The following is a 22748-nucleotide window of genomic DNA, read 5'->3' on the forward strand; positions in this document are numbered from 1 at the left end:
ATGATGCAAATAAGCATTATCACTAAATGACAATCTGGTTGCTCCAGTCTCCCTATCATCATCTCAGTTTTGAAGGACCCAGTCTCATTGAAATTCACCATTTTATCTCAATTTCAAAATGTGAGTAACATCTTTCCTACTGTTCTGATCATTTACCCATTTTTTGCAGACAGTCCTGAATGACATCTTTATACTCCAGGCTTTTCCACTGCAGGGCTTTAGCAATTGCTGATTCCTTTACCCAGAGTGCTCTTCCCCCGGGGCACAGAATGGTTGGCTCCTTCTCATCATTTATAATATTCTAAATGTTTGAAATTACCCTAATTTTTTTGTTTGCTTATTTACTGTCTAAGCACCACACAAGCGAGTACCTTGTCTGGCTTGTACATGGTTGAATCCCCAGGTTCTAGAGCAATGTAAGTAGTAAGAAGTCATAAATGCATGCTTTTTAGTGAGTTTCTTTAAACTCTTAGCTTTAAACTTGGAATTGATGTTTAACAGGGTCAAGTCACCCAGTCAGAGAATTGTCACGCTGTCATACGTAGTATTAATAGTTTTGCTTCATTTCACCACATCCACTCTTTTAAAAACCATCACTTGAACCCCAAGACACTCCCTGCCCCAGCATAGATAGCCAAGCATGAGTTACCCATTGTGGGGAAAAGAAGTCTCTGCAGAGTCTGAGACTAAGACCTGACTTGGTGAATTCTTAACCTCTAAGGTCAAAGGCACCATGCAAATGTAAGATCAAGAAGATATAAATAGGGAAGATATCTAGAGTAATCCATTTTTCTTTGAACCCCCTTCAAAATTCTCTAAACCAAGGCATGGGAAAGAAGGTTAGATGAGAATCGGAAGAGATTACAAGGGCTGTTTTTGAATCTGCCCCCTTTCAGCTGAATCCTGAAGGTGGAATGAGATATAAAGACACTGTCCTTTTTAAGATTGATAATTCCAGAGAAGTGTGTCTTCTGTACCTCTGAGTGTCAACAGCCTTGCCAGTGTCCCCTGAGCCACAATGGTGTAGGACAACAGAATAGAGATGGGCTCACAAAGTTAGCCAAGAGAGTGGACTGGCAGGCTCAAAGATGCCTGGGGCTTCAAATCTGACCACTGAAGATGTGTGTGGGTCTGAGGACCAGTGGCCATGACAGAACCTCAGGCATTTCAGTGGCGCAGTAAGGACAGAAGCCAATGACTCGAAGGGTGTTGCTGTGGAAGGGAGGTCACACTTTAAGACAGGTTACACTTTGAAGGATGCTAGAACAGGAGTGATAGAGCAAAAGGGAGAAGCAGATCCAAGGAACTGCCTCCAAAGTCACCAAACATCTCCCTTAAACTCATTTGCCATCTGGAGAAAAGAGGGTGGGGCTAGGAGAGAGTTTGAAAATAATCTCAAATTGACCCAGTTTTAAAACTGAAAATGATTATATTCATTTGCTGCAAACCAGGCAGAAGAGGGCTATAATATAACTTTTCTAAATTATAGGAAATAAAGTTACACTTTTGCTCCCCAGAGTCCATGGTTATGAAATTTATACTTGCCACAGAACACGAGAGGCCACAATTTTGTTTCTACAGGTGAGAAAACTGGGGTCGAAGGAGTAAGATGGTGACTCAAGGTGACGCTGCTGTGTGGGCACAACCAGGAGAATAGCCCGATCTCCTGGGTCTTGTTCCAGGGTGCTCAGCATTACAGGGTGTTGCCTTCCTACATCTGCCAAACTCCTGCAGAAAGTATTGAGTCTCACTGACGTATCAAGCATGAGAAAATGTCTCCCTAGCATTTTTAAAAATAGAGGATTCAGTCAAACTTAGGAGCCAAATTTCAAAAGGTCTTAACTGTTTCCTGTCAAGTAGCATGGGACATAAAATTGAATCGACATGAGCATTTTTTGTTAATGAATGTCATCTTCCTTTCTACGCTTCTCTCTCTATTATTCCTGACACTTTTCTTAGCATAAAATTCCTCATGGCTGGTTGTAGCAACTGCAAGGAAAAGGGAGGTAATCAGAACAGTCACAGTTAGCTGGGGTGTTAGAGGGTAGTAGTTTGAGAAATGGCTTGTTTTGACAAGAGCACTTAGGCAGCAGAGTGGGAAATGGGTTGAGGATGAGAGAGGGGCAGCCCAAACTTCCAACCTCTGCTTATGACATCCCTGGGTGACAGTGTGGTTCTTCTGAGGCATACCCTTCTACAGACGCAAAAGGCAGAGAAGGCAGAGAGTGACTCAGAAAGCTGGTGTCTGGCACCATTAACCAGGTGCCTCTGACTCAGATTTGAGATGATGCGCCTCATTCCCACCCAGTGTCCAGCGCTTTTGCTAGGGCTGATCAAATTCCAAGTCATTCATCAGATGTCATCCTGTTTGTGCTACACTTAAGAATGAGTCCAACCTCTCTCCAACAAGCACAAGCAGACCAGGATCCCCGAGATGCTGCAGTGTTTGTGACTTGGAGCTGCTGTTGGTGTCCACCACCCTCAGCCTGTAGACAGTAACCTGAACTTACAAACCGGAAGTTGGAACTCCCATCCAAGACTGGATCTGCTTCTGCAGCCCCCGTGGTTTCAAAGGGCAGGAAAGAACTGAGGAGAGGCCGCATGGTGTAGTAGTTGACAGTGAGTTTGGATTTGGCAGACCTGGACTCAAGCTGTGGCTCTGTCATCTCTTAGCCCTGTAACATTAGACACTTTGCTTATCATCTCGGAGAATTCTTTCCCATTTTCTGTAACATAGGTTTTCTTATAAGAATGAAATTTATAATAAATACAAGATGTACTTAACCAATACAAAATAAACATGCAAAAAATATCAGCTGGCATTTCCTCTGTAGCAATTATGTACCCTACTCATAAGGGCCACCCTGGTATGCAAAGGGGTTTCTAAACTAGAGTGCATACCTTTGCTTATGGCCTACCTAATTTACCTGTTACATCGTGACAGGTGTCACACTGCACACTTACAGCTTCTGCTGGATCTAAGAACCATGTCTTATTCACCTCTGGATTCCTGGTATCCATTGGAGCAAATAATTTAATACATAAGGAAGTGAGTCAATTTGTTGTATGAGAGACTTCTTACAGTACTATTTCTGACGATCTCACCTGAAAGGAGTGCAGGTATCTGGGAATTCTAAAGAAAGGATGTGTGGTGTCAGCCTGTGTTTATGGGAATTCATAAGGAAAATTAGTATGTTTATTTTTCCATGGGAAAGGGAGAAATAAAGCGATACTATGCTTTGGTTTAAAACACATATTATAATAAATCAAAGAAAACCCTATGATGATGAGGACCTAAGCAGAGAGACGAATGCTTGATTTGTAACGATAGTTAAACTACATCTCCCCAGATACTGGCAGTAGAGCCAATAGTAATTCAACTCTGCTCCTTTTCACGGGTCTTTGCAGGAAATAGGCCAATTAGAAGACCACATAAAGAATAAACTATGTTCTAACAGCCATAATATTTTTCTTTTTCTCAAGCAGCTAAACAAACACTGGCCTTGAGATAATCAATTTTATAACAAATGCAGCTCATGCACAGCCAGATGCTGACGAACTGACCCCCTGTTCCACAAGCCGTAACTACAGCTTTGATTGGACTACAGTTTTCAGTAACTTTCTTCTGATAGGAAGACCACCAACCAGACTGGTTCTGGACAGTTCTACAGAGGCTGAGCGCTTGAGAGCCTTTGTGTCCTGAAAAGACCTTTTGACACATAGGGCCTAATTGTAACACATTTAGATGTTAGGTCTCCATGCCAAGGTGAACATGGGTCGTATGTTACATGCATGTTCGTTCAATACACAGGCGACAGGACCGCCTTCATGAATATTCATAGCTCCTCCTATAACCTGCTGAATATGTATAGCTGACTAGCCTGTTTAGCATAAATTCCTGCCCCATCCCCTCCTTAGAAGTGCCTGTTTCTGGCTTTGCCAGAGGCTACACTTCCGAGCAGGCTGTAACCCTTTAGAAGAAATAAAGTTCTCCTTTCCGAATTTATAGACTGTGTGATTTTTAGGTTAACACTTGTTCACTGGTGTTTCTCAAGTGCCGAGAACAAGACCAATTGCATAGTAGATGCTCCATAAAGATTTGTGGATAAATGAATGAAATAAAGAATGCATAAATTAGTGAGTAAATGAAGCAAAGGTAATCTAGGATTAGGACTGTGTTAATCCAGGACTTGGAATTTTCAAAATTTGAGTTCTATTCCAGACTCCGCCACTTAATCTTAGCCATGCCAATGAAGCTTTCTGGGCCTCTGATTCCCCGTATATAAAATTAGGTGGTTATTTATTCATTCAAGATGTTTCCTTGCATTCAAGTGCTACAACTCTTCAGAGCACGGAACTCAGCGGTGTCAAAAGTCCCGCCTCTTCCAAGCCCCTCCCACCATCCCTGCCCTTCTTTAGGCCCCGCCCCAATTCTGCTCGGCCCGCCCACAGTGCAGAAACACCGCCTTCCCTTTGCAGTCATCCAATGGCCAAGATACACGGTTAGATGATTGCGAGGGGGCTTTAGGTGTCCTGATGGCGCCTGACCATAGTCGGGAAATTCAGTTCCTCTTGAGTAGTCACGTACCCGAGATGCCCCGAGACATTCAGGATCACCCGCTGCCCCAGGTTCGCTCCGAAGGGTCGGATGAGGCCCCTGAGCCCCGTCGCTGCTCTCCCTGAGAGCCCTGGGTCTTCACTGGCCGAGGCTGTCACCGCGCGGCATTCTGGGAGTGGTAGTTTTCTTTTCCCAGGCTCCTCCCTGGCTGACTAGTGGCCAAGACTCGCGGGACTACGATTCCCAGAAGTCCAAGCGAGTCTCGGTCACGTGGCCCGCAAGGACGCGGGGCTGGTGGGCGGGGGCCCGACCCGTGCTCCGCAGCTGTCTGTGACATCCGGAGCCGGCGGGCCACCTGGGTCCCCAGAGACCCTGCCATGGTACGCGCGGGCGCTGTGGGGACGCATCTCCCAGCGTCCGGCTTGGACATCTTCGGGGATCTAAGGAAGATGAACAAGCGCCAGGTAACCTAGACCGGGTGGGGAGCGCTCCCGGGGGCCGGCACCGGCTGTGCTTGCGGGGAGTCTGGGCTTCCCGGGTAGGGCTCCGGCAAGGGCAGCTCCTGGTGACTGCGGCCCGATAGCGACCCGAGGCTCCCTCTCTGGGCTCTCATCTCAGAGGCCCTGGGTTCAAATGCTCCCAGACCCACATGTGGGCGTGTGTGTGCGCGCTCTCTTGCACTGACAAGATCACAAGTACGGGAGGGTGGCCAGGAGGGGAAGAGAATAGAAGAAACCCTGTGCATTGGATGTCAAATGTGTTTGAGAAAACCACAGCCAATTTGTGGGAGAGATGACTCGAGAGTGAGTGACAGCTGTCTGCGCTTATCTGAAGGGCCACCCGGTGAAGAGGGAACAGATTTCTCTGTGAGGCTCCAGCGGCCTGACTGCCCGCGGGTGAAGTGGCAGAAAGGCAGGCAAAAGGGAACTTTCTGACAATGGGAGCTGTCCAGCGATGCTTCCCAAAGCAGATTTCCTCTAACCGTTCGTCTGGACTAAGGAATGCTTCTTGTGCCTAAGAGAGCTCACAAGTATGCTCGATCATCGTGGACTGAACCAGTGTTCCAAAAGGGATTCCAGAAGTCTTAGCTAACTTCTTTTTCAGATTCCATCATTTTGACTGCACCATGGATATAGGAGCCAGTTAGGGTCTGTGGGCAGCTGGGGTTGCTTTCTCACTCCTCTCCGGGAGGACCTCAGAGGAAAACTTCCCTCTTGCTCTCTCCTTGGCCAGTTATTGGGCATCATCACTGTCTTTGGGTCTTCATCTCCTAATATAAAGCATGAGTGAGTAGGGACTGGAAAAGAAGCCCTCTCAGTCAGGAAAAATATGATTGCTTAAGCTTCTAGGTAGAGAATTTGGGAGACCTATAGAACCAAAGTCTCATGATGGATACTAATACTACTATTACTACTACTAATAAATTGTACTATGAAAAATCTCACCTTCCTGTCAGGCAGTTTTGATTATCTTTGAAAATGGTATTAATTCTCATTATTTTAATGGCATCTAGTTTCATTTGTTCCATTATATTGAGATGTAGGGTGGTGGCCGTGGCAGGGCACAACTTACTCCTTTGCGGGCACGGGTGTGTGTGGGTGTGTGTGTGTGTGTGTGTCTCCAAGTAGCACTTCAGACTAGTGCAGGAGTATGGGAGAGTTTCGTGACTTGGATTTCATGAACTGTGTTTAGAATCTGGTTGTGTCTAGGTGTGCATAATTGACGAACTCCTGTGAGTTTCTGTGATTAAAATGAGTTGCAATAGAAAATATCGCTAGCTTGAAAAACCAACAGCTGATGTCCTGAGTATTGACGTCGTTCACAAGAAAATCTTCCAGGAGATAGAACTTTATTTAAAAATCTAGATTTATAATTAGCTGGTTTTTAAAATGTCTCTAAAATTAGTACTGATTACTGATGGTTACAATGAGCAAACTATCAGAGGCGGCCTTCTGATGAGTGTATCAATCCCTAAACCAGTTTGCCCTTTAAAAGACCTGTGTGTTTCTACTGTCAGTGACGAGGCTGGCAGGCAATAAAACCAGCTTGGTAGACAATAAAACCAGTAGCTGGTTTTATTGCCTGTTTTTCTAGTCTTCTAATTAAAATTCAGAAGCTCAAATCTATTGTACCCTGTTACTTTTTCTTTTTTGAGCTTTGTCCTTTTGCTTGTTTTTCTTCTTCCCTCCAAAATAGCATCCTATGGCACCTTGTCAGGCCTGCATGCTCCACTGGTCTTGGAAGCAGGACTTCCTTTCTCTGTTGCTCCTGCTTACTATTAATTAAGTCAGAAGCCACATGCAAGACAAGGGCTCTTTGTTTCCACAGTGAGGAAGAGAGGAAGAAATACAGCCACTGGTATTGCTGCTGCTTTGTCAGCCAGAATATCTGGGTTGAAATGTTTGCTTTAAACGCTTAGACATTGGCTATTTCATCCTTAATTGACAGTGACTGCATATGGGCTTACTTCTAAACTCTTTTGCAGCTATTAAGTGCCAAGCATACAAAGTTGGTAGGCAAAGATGACCAACAACAAATGGTACCAGTGGAACATGGTAGTCTGTTTTTTAGATCCCATTCAGCTTGTCAGTAGTTCAATAAAAATTGTTTCTAGATTCCAGGATTCTAAACCTCAATCAGATTCAGTAGGTGCCTTAAAGGTAAGGTGTTGGAAGTATATGTATGCTCTGTGATTTCGCAGTTCGTTTGGTTGTTAGGTTTTTTTTATATTTGGCTATTTCCTTAGCAGATAGATGTCTGGCTCAAAGGAATTTTTTGGAGGAATTAATTTTAACTTTCCATGATGAATTTTTCAAGTATAGAAAATCATGAAAATTGTGATGAATTTTCAAGCATAGAAAATCAAGCATAAGAAAATATATTCTTAGCATGAGGTCTTTATTAGGTAAGTGGCAAGGTTTTATAATTTGCTTTTATCAGGGTGGAGCCTGATGGTTTGAAAGCTTTTCTAAAAACAGCAATCTTTGTTTAAAATCATGGTTTGGGGCTTTCCGAATCCGATCTGTAATTCATATTGAAACAAGGGTTGTTTATCAAATCTTTTAAGTCAGTCAGAGCAGGTGGAGAAGTTTTTGCACGTGAACGCCAGTGAACAACTTCTGCTTTAGACTGATGTGACTTGCAAGGCTGATTTTACTTTAGAAGCAACGGTTTAACATTTTATAGCCCAACACTTTAACAACGTCTGCTTAATACTCCAGTTTCCTTTTTCGCTCTCTTGGGAATATAATGATAGTTTCATAATTTGCTATTGACACAGTAGCCAAATAGTCGAAGAATGATGTGTAACTTTAATATTGAATTATATTTATTTTCCTTTTTTCATTTACTGCACCAAAATACGCTAACAGTTATTTTGATTCACTTTTTATGTCCTCACTTTCCATTGTATCCTTCATAATTGCCTCAAATTACATATTTCACATGGTTATAATATTAGCAAGAGACAGCTTTAAACTGTGCTTTTCCTACCTTACATCATATCAGAATATGTTTTCATGTTTTGTTACACTCTTCAAAATTATTTTAATGGCCATATAATACTCTGTCAAATTGCAGTTCCTTTAAACACTTTTCCCTCCTAGAGTTTAGAATCAGTCCATGTTTCTCATAGGAATTTTAAAGAATAGAGAATAATTTAAAGAAGAAAATTCGATAACTCTCATAATTCTACCGTCCTAAGATGATAGCCTCTCGGTGTCTTGGGGCATCTCCTTGTGTTGTTTTATAACCTGTTTATAGTTTGTTGAGGTCCTACTGCAGCTGAGATTTTTCACTCAACACATTTTAAATGTTTGGTCACATCATTAAAGTTCTTTATGCGTTGTTTTAAATAGCAGCGTGATCTGCCATTTTCTACCCAGTCATTCCTCCATTGTTGCTCATTTATGTCCTTTTCCACATTATTAGAATTAAGACTGTAATAAATATCTTTGGGCGATAATTCCCTGTCTACCTTTATTTTAGACTGAATTGCTAGAAGTAGGATTACCAGGCCAAGAGTAACCTCTTGATACTAATGCCAAATTGCTTTCAGAATGGTTATATCAACATACATCCCCACCACAGTATACTCTTGCCAGCACTGTGTATTAGCATTTAAAAAAAAAGAAAGAAAAAGGATGAGGGGGAGGGCGGAGGCAGGATTATTGGTTTGAACATTTTAAATGTTTATTTGCCACTTGTTTTTTCTCTTTGGAAAATTAGTTTTAAGCTTTTACCTTTTTTGGTTGGTATTTTAGGATTTTTCTTACTGCTGGTTTGTTTGCATTTACCATATATTAAAGGTGTTTATTTCATTAGTATTTATTCAACAAATTGAGTACTTTTTGCCAGACCTGTGTTGAATATTGGGGAACATAGCTATAAGCAAGGCTGAACTGATCCCTTTTACGGAACTTGCAGTCTAGTTGAAAAACACATTAAATAATTATATGCATAATTATGATGGTGATGAATACTTTAAAGTAGTACAGGATGCAATGAGAATACACAGAACAGGAAGACCTAGGCTGCCTACAGTAGAGGCTGGCAAACTCCAGTGCGCCACCTGTTTTTATAAATAAAGTTTTATTGGAACAAAGCCGTGCTGATTCTTTCACATATTGTCTGTGGCTGCTTTCCTGCTACACTGGCAGAGATGAGTGGTTTCAACAGAAACTATGTGTCCTGTAAACCTAAAATATTTACTATCTGGCCCTCTACACAGAAAGTTTGGTCAGGGCAGGCTTCCCTTGGGCACTGACATTTAAAGTTGGATTTAAAGGTGAGTGAGTGTTTGGTATACTAATGGGTCCAGGGAGGGAGCTTTCTGGACAGAGGGGATAACCAGGTGAAGGCCCTGGTGTGGAAAGTAGCATGTGCTGTTTGAAGTGCTAGCAGATACCACCAGTGCAACTCGGGTGTAGTGAGTTTGACCAGCTGATGCTGGGATTGGGGGACATATCAGACAGGGCCTTAGAGGCCATGTTCGAGTTGGTCTTCATCCTCGGAATAGTGGGACGCAATCAGAGGGCTTTAAGCAGGGGGTAGATATGACGAGATGTGCATCTGAAAACAAGTATAGTCAGGCATCACACAACGATGTTTCGGCGCATCAGGTGTCATATATGTGGTCTGTCATTGACCCACTGCTCTGAGGATGAAGACCAAACCTACCATGGCCTCTAAGACCCTGTGAGCATGGTGACTGGTGGTGCAGGTCGAGGGATAAATGTAGATGGTGAAGAAGGAGAGAAGCCTGGGGCAGAAGCTCTTTGGAGAAGAGCTGTGAGGGAGCGAGAGTGTAAACACCGGAGAAGGATGTGAGGCAGAGGAAGGTATAAGATGGGGGAGTCCTAAGCTGAGGGGAAGGAGAAGGGAGAGAGCAGTGGTTCGGCCTTCACTGCACATCAGGGTCGCCTGGCGAGCTGCTTGTGAAACACGGACGCCGGCTCACCCCTGCTCTGATGCAGCTGGTCTGGGATGGAGGCCGGGTGGACAGCATGTTGGAGGTTTCCCAGATGATTCTAATGCGCAGCCAAAGTTGAGAACCAATGGTGTAGAGCAGGGGCTCTCAAACTGTGGTCCCCAGACCAGCAGCTTCAGCGTCACCTGGGAACTTGTCTGAAATGCAGTTCTCAGGCATGACCAGCTGATTCTGGTGCACGCTGACGTTTGAGAACTACTGCTGGAAAGAACGGTCTGTACACCCTACGGAGCCACCTGCACGTCCCTGTTTGGACTTCCTGAGTATCTTGAGCCCCACTTCTCCAGGCCTTGTGTATTTTAAACTATAATTAAACTGTTCAAAACTGCATTTTAAACTGTATTGAATACTCTAAAAGAGTCCACGCCCCTACATTCTGTCTCAGTTCAAAGTAAATTTGGATATTTAAGGAAAATGATGTTGTCCACACCCACATGATCTGGGTCCCAGCTCCAAACTCATTTCCAAAGGATGTTCTGGAAAACTGGTAGGGTAAGCTGCTAGGTAGCTAAGATGGGATCTAACCTGTCTAATGTCACTTCCTGTCAAACACTAGAACTATAGTAAGGAGATTTTAAAAGTCATCAGTTACTCCAAGATAAGTCCAGAGAGGAAACAAGATCAGCCAAATACTAGAAGCCAGAAAACAGAGGGGAGAATGGTGGCTGGCACAGCCAGAGCCTGAGAAAGCCAAAATCCTAGGTGGCAGTGGGGGACGCTGAGGAACAACTCTTCACTGTTTGTGCACAGAATCCTCAAAGACTCAAGAATCGACAGCACTGGGTGTCTCCAGAACTGGAGGCGAAGGGGAGGGAGGGCCAGGATAAATTAGATCCCTGCTCTCCTGCCTCCTCCGCTCACAGGTCTGCCCCTCCCAGGCAGGGGTCTGGAAGTTTGTTCCCTGAAGAGGTAAGCAGGTGGTCTCTGGATTAAGGGCTGCCAGGCCTGGTGGAGGATGTGAATGCCACCCCGTGAGTGACTTTAAGTAGCAGAAGCGAGGGGCAGAGGTCCTGATATGTAAGTGAGCACAGATGCCAGGAGAACAGGCACGTGCAGCCAGGTGGGAGGGGGTCATTGAACTAGAGATGTAGGGATAGAGCCGTTTCAGTTCCAGAGTGTGTTGCTGAGAGTAAATGGTCCAGGTGGAGGAAGGTCACTGGAGATGTGGAGGTCCAGGAATTGAGACAGCAGAGCGTTGCATGGGCCATGCACGTGGCTCTTCAAATCATCTGGACAACTGCAGGGGTTGTGAGAAGAAGACTGAGGCAGGTACCAAAGTGCATCTCCCTGGAGTTTGCGTAGTACTAGATACTGACGTGACCACTGTAGCCTCTGGGAGGGTGGCAGATGTTTGGGCCGACAGTTCAGCTCCTGCCCAACAGGGTGTTGGGACGTGGGCAGAAGTTGCTTTCCCCTTTAGTCCCCAGGGGTTGGCAGGTGTGGCAGGCAGCTGTGAGCAAGGAAGAGCCTGTGCTTCAGCACGTGCCATGCAGGAGGGAGCGAAGGAAGCCCTGTGGGTCTTCACACAGGGTCAGAGGTAGAGTGGATCAGCTTAAACCCCTTCCTCAGAGCTAACATAATTAGCGATTGATTATGTAACAACTCGTGTGACCCTCCCGCCTGTGCTCTTAACCAAATATTTCTTGTTCACCTTTTAAAACGCTTATGGAAAATTTAAACATCCAGGTGTTTAAAGTTTTTGTTCACGTTTAAAATGTAATTTTCAGATGCAGAATGGCCTCATTGCTAAGTACTCTGGGACTCTGAAGCTTCCATTGAGGCTGTCTTTGGCCATAGGGCTAAAGGGAGTTCTAGGTGAATCTACACTGTGTGGATCAGGGTTAGAACCCCTCGCTCTACTCTGGACTGTGTCCGTGACTAGCCCACAGCACCAGGCTCTGGTGGTAGAACTAGAATGGCGGAACCCGTTAGCGTTTAAGGTGCTGGGACATCCCAGAGAGGTAAGTAGAGCCTCCTTGAAGCTGTAGCAGGCAAGTCCCCTAGATTGCTCTGTTTTTCCCTCCACTTTCTCCCATTTAAGGAGAGAGGATATTTACAAGGCTGTTTCCGTGGACAAAAATTGAACTACTACCTAACTGTGTACCTTGTATGAATTAATTTCATGTCCTAAAATTGCATCTTTTTGAAAATTTTGTAAGTGCACCTCCAGCTTCGGGTTGTGAATATTTTGCCATTGTTTTTCACTGTGGTTTGCCCTTTTTCGTTCCAGCTCTATTACCAGGTGTTAAACTTTGCCATGATCGTGTCTTCTGCACTCATGATTTGGAAAGGCCTGATCGTGCTCACTGGCAGCGAGAGCCCAATCGTGGTGGTGCTGAGGTGGGTCCCGCCGGCCGCCCGCATCCTCTTTTGCACGGCTGCCCTGGCCCGAGGAGCAGGGTCGCCTGAGTGAGAGCCAAGATTCAAGATTGCAATTGGATGAACTATTAGAGTCTTCTTTATTGATTGATATCTGTTTTGAGAAGGTCTAATTTTTTTCTGTCTTTTCTTAAAAAATCTTATCTTTAATAGACATTTTAGAGCTTTAGTTATGTTGATGCTCGTGCATTTCATCCACTTAAAATGACAATAATATGGTATTAATGCATTATTTGTGTACAAATTGATAAAAGCTTAACACCGGAGAAGGATGTGAGGCGGAGGAAGGTATAAGATGGGGGATTCCTAAGCTGAGGGGAAGGAGAAGGGAGAGAGCATGTTTAAACATGTTTATTGGTTTTCTTTGTACCAGATAGGCAGGGGGTGTGTATCCCCAGCACCTAGCAGTGTGCCCAGTATTTTTTCAAGCTTCTTCACTAATAATACTGGTGTAAATGGCTCCTGTCTTCTTGAGACTTTTATGCTCATAATAAGTACAGCATGTTTATATTAGAGAAGTTAATACTAGAGTTAACTTCATGCAGCCATACAGTCATCCAAGTAGAAACACTTAACAGTCCATTTGAAGTCACATGACCATGTTTGGGAGCCAGTAGGTGCTTCAAGATCCCCTCTGTCCTGTGTGTCTTAGATCATTGAATCTGCTGGTGGGGATAGCTTCCCTTTGTTTTGCAGGTGGAGCAGTGGGCTGTAGCAGTAACTTGGGCAGAGCTACAGCTGGCCAGTATGGGAGCTGCGGTCAGACATAGGGCACTTGGCTGCCAAACCATTGCCCTTTCCCTCTGCTGGCCCCGCCACCGTGTTATGGGGCCACAGCCATGCTCCCTACTTCACTAGGGTGCCCTTGTGTGACTGGCCAAGGGGCATACTTCTAGAGATAGAATTTTCATGAATTTAGAAGCCTGAGGATAGCATAGCTCACAGCAGAGCTGGGGGGACCTCTGATTCACTGGTGTTCACTGTGCTTCGGGAGTCCCCGGGGTCCGGCTGGATAGATTAGGAGGAGGGGACGACGCCCATGGATTCTAGATACCTTAGCTTTGCTTTAGTTCGGACAGTTCCACTTTTATGTATTTTACATGGTTATACTTCCTGGTAAGATCTCACTTGAAGGAAGGATTTTAAGGCTTTTGAAAAAGAAGAAGAAATTTAAAACCTCAAATTTAGATGGGCCCTCTCACTTCACAGATAAAGGAAACTGAGGCCCAGCGAGGCCAGGTCAGAAGCATCTCTTGATTACTTTTGGCAGAGCCAACACTAGATCTGAAGTGTGCTGGCTCCCCTTCCCAAATCACACAGACACACTTGACACAGAATTACTGTGAAATTGCTGCACCTTAGGGGCTTTTTAAAAAAGCATCCTTTATCGTGCTAAAGCAATTTGGTTTGTCAGCATAGACCATTTCCATCCCGGAGGGATGTTTGGCCTTGGGGGAGCCCCTGACCCAGGAGGAAAGCAAGTGGAAGTTGATACTAGAAACATTGAAAATAACTGTTTTCCTGATGGGGTGCGATAATGACCCTTGATGCCAAACTTCAGCAGCCTCTTCTCGCCTCTGGGCCTGCGCAAGGAGTCTTGTCCTCACTGCGGTCCCTTAACTGTTACTGCCGACCGAGAGGGTTTTCTATCAACATTTTCCCATTGTGTATCTTCAGGAATTTTGTTGAAGGAGTAAAGGTGAAGCCATAGATGCAGAAGCAATTATCTTAAGCATTTTAGCTATTGTCTTTAAAAGAAAACAAAACCCGGTGGGGCGCGGTGGCTCAGGCCTGTAATCCTAGCACTCTGGGAGCCCGAGGCGGGCAGATCGTTTGAGCTCAGGAGTTCGAAACCAGCCTGAGCAAGAGCGAGACCCCATCTTTACTAAAAATAGAAAGAAATTAATCGGACAACTAAAAATATATAGAAAAAATTAGCTGGGCATGGTGGCGCATGCCTGTAGTCCCAGCTACTCGGGAGGCTGAGGCAGAAAGATTGCTTGAGCCCAGGAGTTTGAGGTTGCTGTGAGCTAGGCTGACGCCACGGCACTCTAGCCCGGGCAACACAGTGAGACTCTGTCTCAAAAAAAAAAAAAAAAAAAAAAGAAAACCCTGAAGCAAGTATGTTTTATTTTCAGAAGATGACAAAATAAAATTCTATGTCAGGGGACAGAAAAACCCCAAATTTGTTTTTACTCAGATGTTTTCTCTCTTTTCCTCTTAGTTCTATTTCTAGCCCTTTCTCTCTTTCTATTCAGATCTCTTATTTTTGAATATTGGATCCATTTACCAGAGTTAGTGACACTGGTTTCACTGAAATATAAACCTATCGGTAGGCACTTAGCGACAGGCTGCATTAAGCATCTGCTGACTTAAACTTAAGCGTCTGCTGAGACGTTTACGGTTGCCAGGCCTAGAGGGGAAGGAGGGCCTCGGTTTCCTTTAAAGCTCCGCCATGTTCAGTAGCCTCGTTCTTTCTCTCCCTTTCTTTCTGTTCAGCAGCCATTATTACTCATCCTGGTGCACAGCCCCCATAAAGCCATATTCCTAGGACTTATTATTTTCTCCTACATTAAAACAGAGCATGAGAATTATACAGTGAATTCTATTTGTTAAATTTCAGCTTCCAGTAGATTACAATTTACTTTGAATCTACCAAAGATTTTTGGCATGGGTTTAAATTGGTATTGTGGGATTATTTATTGGCCTCCACAGCAAAGTTGATATTTGTTAGAATCGGCCTTTTGTAGAATACGGTAGAAAGGATGCTGCTGCAAGTAGGTGTAAAAGACCTGGGTTCAAATTTTGTCCCAACCCTCTGCTTGGCTTGAGGGCAGGTCACGCTCCCTAAGTTGTTCACTTGTTTGTTTCTCATTCCTTGAACAAGTATTGGAGTATCCTAAGTGCTGGGATATGCTATAAAACGAAAGAATCCCCCCAGAGTGTTAACCAGCTGTAAGAGTCTGCAGTTCTGAATGAAAACAGTAATGCATTTGTAGGAGGAGGACTCTTTTCAAAGCTAAAAATTGGCAGCGTTTGCTTCAGAGTTCACATTGTTCTTGGTTCTTTTTCTACCTAATACTAACTGCAGAGAGGCCTGCTGCTGCCTGTTCCATACTCAATTCTGAGTAGAAATGATTTCCTTTCTTCCATATTGTTATTACCTTGGGTGGTCAGAAGGAAACCACTCTGGCTTGTTTTATAGCCCTGAAGACTGACTTTGCTATTGATTAGATTTTCAGCTCTAACTGTTGTGTTTATTCTTGTCACCTTTCAGACACAGGGTAACGCTGATGTGGACTTTGTGTTTCTTTCCAGTGGCAGCATGGAGCCGGCCTTCCACAGGGGAGACCTGCTGTTCCTCACAAACTTCCGAGAAGACCCCATTAGAGCTGGTGAAATAGTTGTTTTTAAAGTTGAAGGACGAGACATTCCAATAGTTCACAGAGTAATCAAAGTTCATGAAAAGTAAAGAAGCTTTCCTTCTTTTTGTTTGTTTGTTTGGGTTTTTTTTGTCAATTTTTGGTAGATAGCTTTAATGGTTAGTTAGAAAGTAGTAAACGCACTGGATTATGTTCCTAGTTCTGCCATTTACTAACTGGGTGACTTTAGACCAGCTGCTTAACTCATTCTGTAGGACAGGAGTGGTAATATTTTACCCACAACAACTCACAGGATGATTATGAGAATTAAATGAACTAATGTTTACTAAAGCACTTTAAAAACTTGAATTGCTACACAGATATAAGGTGGGATATATTATAACATGTTAGTTATTTGAAGGCGCTCAAAGGAAAATCACATTATAACAGGATTATATTGATGTGAAAGTTATTTTATGAAATGCAGAAAAGCTAGCTGTTGTGTGTGACTTTGATCACAGTGGCATTCCCAGAAGTAATGCTGGATGGATAAAATTTCCTTCCCCCACCTCATCTTATGCTTTGGTCATTGCATATCCTGCATTAATTCTCCCCCCTGCCTTCCCCCAGACAGCCTTGCTTTTTCCCTTAAATGCCAGCAGTGACTTACTTATTAAGACCCCTTTTTTGGAACCAGAAACATTTATTTCTAGCTCAAATATAGAAAGTTCCCATGAGAGAGTAGTTCACGAGATTAGCAAAAATGTTACATTTTGTATACTTGGTTATTCATTTACCTTTATGCAGCTTTGTGTAGATTTTTACCTGTATGAGTTATAGAATTAAATTTAGATGTATACATATGTGTGTTTTTAAATAATGGAGCACTTCTCACCCCATGCGTGGCACGTATGCATATGTGACGAGTAACTATTTGTACACATCTGGTATTAGGTTCCCATTGCATTCACTGTTTCCCCAACAGTGTTCCCCAAAAATATTGATACTTAAAATATTCACTCCCTATCACTCTAAACATTAGACAATCCAGTTTCGGTTTGTGTTGGTACACTGGTACTGTACTAATGGTTACTTGATGTCTGCTTACTGAGGAAGAAGCATGCTCGATCGTAATGTGACAGTACTGTCACCTGATTTAAAAACAATTTCTAAAGACGATAAATCATTCAAAGCTGAGGAAATAATGGTTTTTTGCTGTGATTTGCATGAATTATGAGAGTCTGCCAGGATTTTTATCCTCTTGATTTCCTTTATAACCATGGCTACAAATCAGCTTGGGCTTTTAGCATTTTCTCTCATTATCAGAGTGCATTTTTTCATTTGTCTTATTGAAAGAAGACCCTTTTTACAGCTCCATAATGCTACAATATTGTGTTTCTAGTGTCAAGGCTATGTGAGCACCCATTTAGTATGCTTAAAATTAATCCCACATGTCTCTTTAACACGGTGGTTTTATGCCATTTGTGATTCTTGTTTCCTGCAAACTGGACTTCACACCACTATGCTCAGCGGTAAAGGAAATATTGAATCAACGCATTGTGCATTTGGCAAGGAAAATCAGTTTGAGGACAGCTTAAGAGCACACTTGCATTTAAATTACCTTGTGCTCAAATCTGTGTGATCTGGGACCAGGTTTATGTCTAGAGTGAAGAGGAATATAATCCATGTTAACAAATTGGTCCATGAGGACTAGGAAAGAAAGCAAACAGTTCAAGTCCAGCATAGCTTGTTAAACCAGCGTCATGTCCCGACTTCGGATCTGTTCTGACTTGAGGTGAACGGCTGAAGTGAGCCTGGAAAAGCTCGTTGTCGGCAACATTTTGGGGTATTCTTGAAAGGATCATACAGTGGTTATTCACATGATTTTGCCCACTGGTGAATGACACTAATACTCTTATTTTCAGATTAAAAAATAAGTTAGGTACTAGCTTTTCCTTCATTCATTTTTTACTGTGTGCTGTGCTGAAAGTGAATCATTGCCTTTGTGCTTGGCCATGCTCTTTGGTTGTCAAGGTCACTTGAGTGTTTCAGAATTTAAGTCTACAAAATTGTCATTAGGTCTGTGCTTCAGCTGAATGGTTGTCTGTAAACAATCATCGTAGACCAAAGGAAGGTCAAGTTATCTTTGACTGGTTTTCTAAATGGTCTGATGGTAAAGTCTTGGGCAAACTAATATTTTTTTTAATGCTGCTGTGCTGAAAATAATTTTTGAGCGGACATTATTTTGCTTTCCAGAGATAATGGAGACATCAAATTTCTGACCAAAGGAGATAATAATGAAGTTGATGACAGAGGCTTGTACAAAGAAGGCCAGAACTGGCTTGAAAAGAAAGATGTGGTGGGAAGAGCAAGAGGGTGAGAATTCACTTTTAAGTTATATAGAAGTTTTGGAAACAAGAAAACCATTCAGAAACAAAGAAACCACATTTATAGGATAATATTAATAGAATCATTCATTACAAATATGTCAGGAGAGTTCTAAGCAGTTCTAGTTTATACTGTGAAGATAAATAAAACATAGACCTTCCTAAAGATCTAAAATCTAAAACTAAATCCACTTATATTATCTCTGTCATGTGTTTAATTCTATTTAAAAATAAATTCTCACCTAGAGATTAGTCATCTGTGGATTTTAAATAACAAGAAATCCTCCCAGAGATAACCACTATTTCACATTTCAGTAAATGCTCTAAATACTATCTGTGCCTTTACAGATGTGTGTGAATGCATACATGATACGTAATTTTACCTAGAAGAATCTGATTTTTTGCCACTCAACAGGAAGTCGGAAGTAGTTTTTCGGTATCAAATCTACATTTATACCTTTTTAAATGGCTGGCTACATGCTGCTCTATTGAGAATCATAGCTTATTTAACCAATCCTCTTTGGATGGACATTTAGGTTATTTCCTATTTTTCATGACTGAAAACAGTTCTGTGATAAATCTTTTAATATTCGTCTTTGTATAATTGTTCCAGTAATGAGTTCTGCTTCTGATCAACACAGTAGAGAATGTATCCTCTCATTAAAAAAACCAAAAAAGGAGATTCTTTTCCTCTTTTGGTGACCTGTTTAATGTTAAACACTTATTAAAAAATGTTTTCTTTTTATCACATCTAAATCTCACCGACTACTTACAGCCAGAGAAACTGCCTACCATTTTCTAAGATTTAGCTTTATTTATCAGATTGTGGCTTAACACCTCTTTCTACCCCTTAAACCATTTTTCTCTATTGCATTTCCACTTGGGTATCTGCAGGCAGACCAGGAGGCTTCTAGCTAGTTAATTCTTTCTAGACACAGGTGAAAAGCTTTGAATAAGAGAGGGGTTGGACCTACCAATTTATATAAAACTAGAGGGTACTATGAGTGTGTTACCTTGTGTCCCATTAGCAGAGATGATTGAGACTTGGGTCAATCTGATTACACATTGCTATTACTTTTGTCAGCATAATCATTGGCTGGTTTATGCACTGAACTTTCTCTGAGATCATTATCATACTTGAGTATAAGTTATGGTATTCACATTTGTATTCATTGCCAAAAAACTTGTTACATCTGAAAAGCACTGTAAAATGAAAACGATGACTCTTTGTTATACAAACTAATTATCCATGTGCTTTTAAAAGCTTTATCTAACAGCAATTTTTATATAGGCTATCTGATTCTTACTTCTCTCCTAAAAAAAACAAGAACTAGATTTGTGAAAGTTGCCTATTCTGTTTGTACAGTAGATCAACTAATTATTTTAACTGTAGCAAGTGAAGACAAGTAGCACCACTATCTCAAATCATGTGCTTGCTTAAACAATTGTCCTGTCAGCACTGGTGCTCTTCACTAATAAAGCTGTTAGAGACGGGGGTGAATATTGTCCTCGCAGCCCCAGTCAATGGTATTCCCATGTAAGATTTGTTTCCTAAGGTTGACTTACAGTGTTTTCAAATGTGCCATCATCATAAACAATTTTTATATTTCTTGCTTTTTATCCCACAATTTAGGTTTTTACCATATGTTGGTATGGTCACCATAATAATGAATGACTATCCAAAATTCAAGGTAGGAATTTATATGTGTGTCTGTATTTATTTTTTTAAATATTGGAGCTTTTACTTGGGCAGTTGTAAAGATGCAGTCTTCTTAAAATGTTTTACCATTAATTTTTCTGAAGAATATTTGTAGTTAACTACAAATTAACATAATTGTTTAAATTATCAACATTTAAATTAATTATTTATAGTGGCTGCTTTCACCTTTTGTGTTTACAATGTATTCTGAAATGGCATTTATATAGTTGTTGCTTTTTATTATGGAAAATTTCAAACACGTAAAAAAGCAGTATAAGAAACTCAGTAATCTCTCAACTTCAACAAAAATAGTATCTATGTGTTTTTTTAAATCACTTGAAAAACAATAGGAAACCTACTTAGGAATAAGCACTTCATTAGCTGTGTTTGTCAGGTGTTGGATCCTTAGTCCATCGTTGTGTTTTTGGATTTTTAGCCATATGTGGCATTGAACAGCTCATTTGGAGAACAAGGTGTGGGGGAAGAGGTCATCTGTTGATTCTGTTCTCAGCTCGGTGTTGAACAGACTTCATCTGAATACATTTATAGACCAATTCATTGGTAGGCCTCACAGTAATTTTCCATTGTGTTCTCTTTACAGTATGCTCTTTTGGCTGTAATGGGTGCATATGTGTTATTAAAACGTGAATCCTAAAATGAGAAGCAGTCCCTGAAACCAGACTGAAACGAATTCTGTTGAAAAAGAGAAAAACTAATATATTTGAAGTGTTCCACTTTATGTATAAAGGAAAACAGTGTGGAGATGTTTTTGTCTTGTCCAAATAAATGATTCATCAGTAAAGATGGTTTTCTTTTGTGGACTCTGATTTGAATCTGCCCGATCTCTCTGCCAGTTGTGGCAGACTCTGAGTATGAGGGTCTCTGCCACTTCCGGAGCCAGGCAGGCCTTTATGGGCCTGGTCTGCTGGTGGGACAATGTACAGTCTACGTGTAGAGTTGTAACGTTTGTGTTTCAAAAGTAAAATTCTTAATGGCATTTTGGGGGAAAACAAACGGGCCCTTAAAGGGAGATGGTTTCTTATTAAAATGTAATCAGATAAATTAATAAAGCCTAACACCTTTTAGAAGGGATGCAATCTGCTTTGTTTTTGTGGCATGATATATCTTGGGATGGTTTGTTAAATTATTTGAAAAGTGTTTAATAAATTATAAAAACAGTGCATACTCCTTTGAAACATTGCAAAAACTACATGAGGGGGAAGGATGAACATTGCAAGAGCTACAAAAGGGCCCCTTCTTCGGTCTCCTCTTTCCATTTCCCAGGGATCTCCCCTGCAAGTTAGACCTTTGCGCCAGATCTAGTCCTGCATGTAAAAGTCTCTCGTGCAAATATTTATCAAGCACTTTCATCCCAGCCACTGTCTGAGGTGCTGGAGGCACAAAGGCCCAGCCCTGACAGAGCTTGCCCTGTTGTGGGAGGAACAGACGAGACACAAGTCTGTGATTTCAGGTAGTGATCATTGTCGTGAAGAAAGCAGAGTGAGTGCATAAAAGTTGACAGAGGACGCTGCTTTCCATATGGGAGTCAGGGGAGACCTCTCAGAGGAGGTGACATTAAGCAGAGTTAAAAGAAATGAGAGTGAGGCCTGTCAGTCCCGGGAAATGGCGTTCCAGAAGTGGGAACAGCCAGTGCAGAAGCCCTGAGAAGGGCATGCTGTGGGCAGGTTAGCGCGGTTCCTCTCAAGCTTCAGGGAGCGCACAGGTCACCTGGCTGTTGTTTGGTTCAAAGTCTGACTCAAGAGGTTTGGGGTGGGGCCTGAGATTCTGCATTTCCAGCCCACTCTCAGGGGATGCTGCTGCTGGTGCCCAACTACATTTTGCATAGCCGAGTGTTAGACGAATAAAAAGGAGGCCAGTGATGTTTTAAAGTATAGTCCCGTTTTACAAAAATGTTCTCTTTCCACTGAACGATGTGACATCGGCATCCTTTCAGAATTTACACATCCACCTCATTCTCTTAGGTTTGTTCGATTCTGATGTAAGAGTAGAGAATCTCTCAAAGTCACTTTACCACTGCGTGGCCCTGAGCAAGTTACTTCCCTCCGCCTCAAATGGAGGAGAAGAACTGCACTTACCCCGTTGGGTGTCATGAGCAATAAGCAGTACGCTCCTTGACATGCACGCAGTAGCGCTCAGTGTTCCCCTTTGTTACAACGTCAACCTGCGCCACATTGCACACCTGTACGGATACCTGGCCTGAGCTCCTGGTTTGGGAAGGACCAGCATGAGTGATCGACTGGGGGCAGCTCATCCTTTAACCCTCTGTCTCTGCTAAAACAGGCTATTGCAACAGTAATGGGCCTCCTCCTGTTGAAATTAGCAAAGTGAGAGGGAAAAAAGGCTTATAGAATACTCTCTAAAAACATTATTCCCTCGTGCCCTTTAATAAACTGTTTTCTTAAGAAAAAAATGGATTTTTCTTCCTTCAACTAAAAATGGAATTTTTAAATGTTGGGTCAAAACTTTATTATTTTATCATCTTCCTGGGGTTATGTAGTAGGTTAATATACACCTTTAAAAAGCTCTTCACGTGGCTAAGCTTCTTGGTGATTCTCTGAACATGCCTAACGTTCTGAAGTGAACTTTACAAAGACACCTCAGAGCCCTGACATGGCTAAGCCAGTGCTGGATGCCGGATCGAAGTTCTGCCATCTGGGGGTTTCAGCTGCAGCCTCAGTGTCTGGAACATACCAAGAAGAACCGGGACTGGATCTGAGCAGACAAAAATCGGCGCTGCGACATCCAAGTTGCTTGCAGTTTTTTCATCAGGTAGAGCCTCTTACCGGGAGCTTCACAATGTTCACGGGACACACGTTTGTCACGTGGTTAGGCAACTGCTTTTCCACTTTACCAC

The 22748-nt window shown here is 42.5% G+C and overlaps 1 protein-coding gene across 1 annotated transcript; it reads left to right on the plus strand.

The window, feature by feature from the left end:
- The first annotated feature begins 4827 nt into the window (after positions 1 to 4827).
- SEC11C (SEC11 homolog C (S. cerevisiae)) lies at positions 4828 to 20679 on the plus strand. Its single transcript, XM_012651800.1, has 6 exons — positions 4828 to 5022; positions 12277 to 12386; positions 15744 to 15893; positions 18044 to 18163; positions 19808 to 19865; positions 20475 to 20679. Exons 1-6 carry the CDS (start codon positions 4936 to 4938, stop codon positions 20526 to 20528), a joined length of 579 nt encoding a protein of 192 aa, XP_012507254.1. The 5' UTR covers positions 4828 to 4935; the 3' UTR covers positions 20529 to 20679.
- Positions 20680 to 22748: the final 2069 nt, after the last annotated feature.

This window comes from Propithecus coquereli, unplaced genomic scaffold, assembly GCF_000956105.1.
Source record: "Propithecus coquereli isolate 6110/MARCELLA unplaced genomic scaffold, Pcoq_1.0 Scaffold37, whole genome shotgun sequence".
Classification (NCBI taxonomy): domain Eukaryota; kingdom Metazoa; phylum Chordata; class Mammalia; order Primates; family Indriidae; genus Propithecus; species Propithecus coquereli.

Excerpts from the sequence above, each read along its gene's own strand:
- SEC11C (XM_012651800.1), top strand. The coding sequence starts at position 4,936 with ATGGTACGCGCGGGCGCTGTGGGGACGCATCTCCCAGCGTCCGGCTTG. Across the intron at positions 5,023-12,276 it reads GGAAGATGAACAAGCGCCAG|CTCTATTACCAGGTGTTAAA; the intron begins GTAACCTAGACC and ends TTTTCGTTCCAG. Across the intron at positions 18,164-19,807 it reads GTGGTGGGAAGAGCAAGAGG|GTTTTTACCATATGTTGGTA; the intron begins GTGAGAATTCAC and ends CCCACAATTTAG.